The sequence below is a fragment of the Sinocyclocheilus grahami genome, unplaced genomic scaffold, assembly GCF_001515645.1.
Source record: "Sinocyclocheilus grahami isolate Dianchi unplaced genomic scaffold, SAMN03320097.WGS_v1.1 scaffold4691.1, whole genome shotgun sequence".
Taxonomy (NCBI): Eukaryota; Metazoa; Chordata; class Actinopteri; order Cypriniformes; family Cyprinidae; genus Sinocyclocheilus; species Sinocyclocheilus grahami.
This window is the reverse complement of record NW_015509581.1, coordinates 11834-12769: the sequence shown is the minus strand read 5'-3', so window position 1 is coordinate 12769 and position 936 is coordinate 11834. Positions and strand designations below refer to the sequence as shown.

The following is a 936-nucleotide window of genomic DNA, read 5'->3' as shown; positions in this document are numbered from 1 at the left end:
ACAGTCATTTAAAATTGTAAAATATTTTCACAATATTACTGTTTTTGCTTTATTTTGGATCAAATAAATGCAGCCTTGGCGCATTTCCGAAACACTACAGCTTATAATTAAAATGCCTGTACGCTAATAATTTGGTTTATTTACTGTCATGTTAGTTATGATGTCTCACTAGATCTAGGATCCTGTGAGTTGTCTTTGCTGTGCTGTAGGGGGCGCGCATATGTTTTTGTGATTACATCTATTGAATGTGCTGCTGCAGTGAATGTGAGTGATGGAACCTGCTGCAGTTCATCCACCGCTGTCTATGTGTCTGTCTGTCTGTCTGTCTATCTATCTATCTATACCATTGTATTACCAAGATACGTTTTGTTAGTGTATGTGCATTCTGTATTATTTAATCAAATTAACATGTCGGTTGATATCAAAAATGCATGGGAAAAATTAACATTTTTACATTATGTGTAGGCCTACTGAAAATATTTCTGATGGAAAAGTGAATGTTAGATGTTTTGTGTTAATTATATATTCAGCACATAAGCCTAATTCAATTTTTAAGCAACTGTTACTTTGCATAAGTGTTTCTTTAGTGTTTTTTAGTGTCAGTGTAACAGTGTAGGAATGTTAGCTGTATCAGATTCAGGTAAGCAGCTTGTTTTGGTAGAGTGAGGCATCTTATTGGCTCACATCTGTGAGCGACAGCTGGAACGCATCTGTGCATGTGGCCTCTGTAGCTCTCTAATCCTGCCCATCCTCTGCCTGCTGCAGTATGTGAATGGACGCAGGCACAGCTGTAGCCAGCTCTGAGAAGCCAGAGAGTTCAGCTGCTGTCTCTGGACCCCTCGCACCGGCTGCCATGGCCAAGGGGGAGAAAGCCCGGGTCACATCAGAGGGCAAACTCATGATGAAGCACCCTGAACCTGCTTTCACCAAGGTTCC

General features: G+C 40.7%; 1 protein-coding gene across 1 annotated transcript in view; it reads left to right on the top strand.

Annotated features, from left to right (window-relative positions):
• Positions 1-769: 769 nt before the first annotated feature.
• Positions 770-936, top strand: part of LOC107576941 (major facilitator superfamily domain-containing protein 2B-like) — a gene marked incomplete at its 3' end in the record, with an annotated part of 11288 nt that continues 11121 nt past the window's right edge. Inside the window, exon 1 of the mRNA XM_016263062.1 lies at positions 770-936. Coding sequence (XP_016118548.1) covers positions 773-936 — 164 coding nt within the window.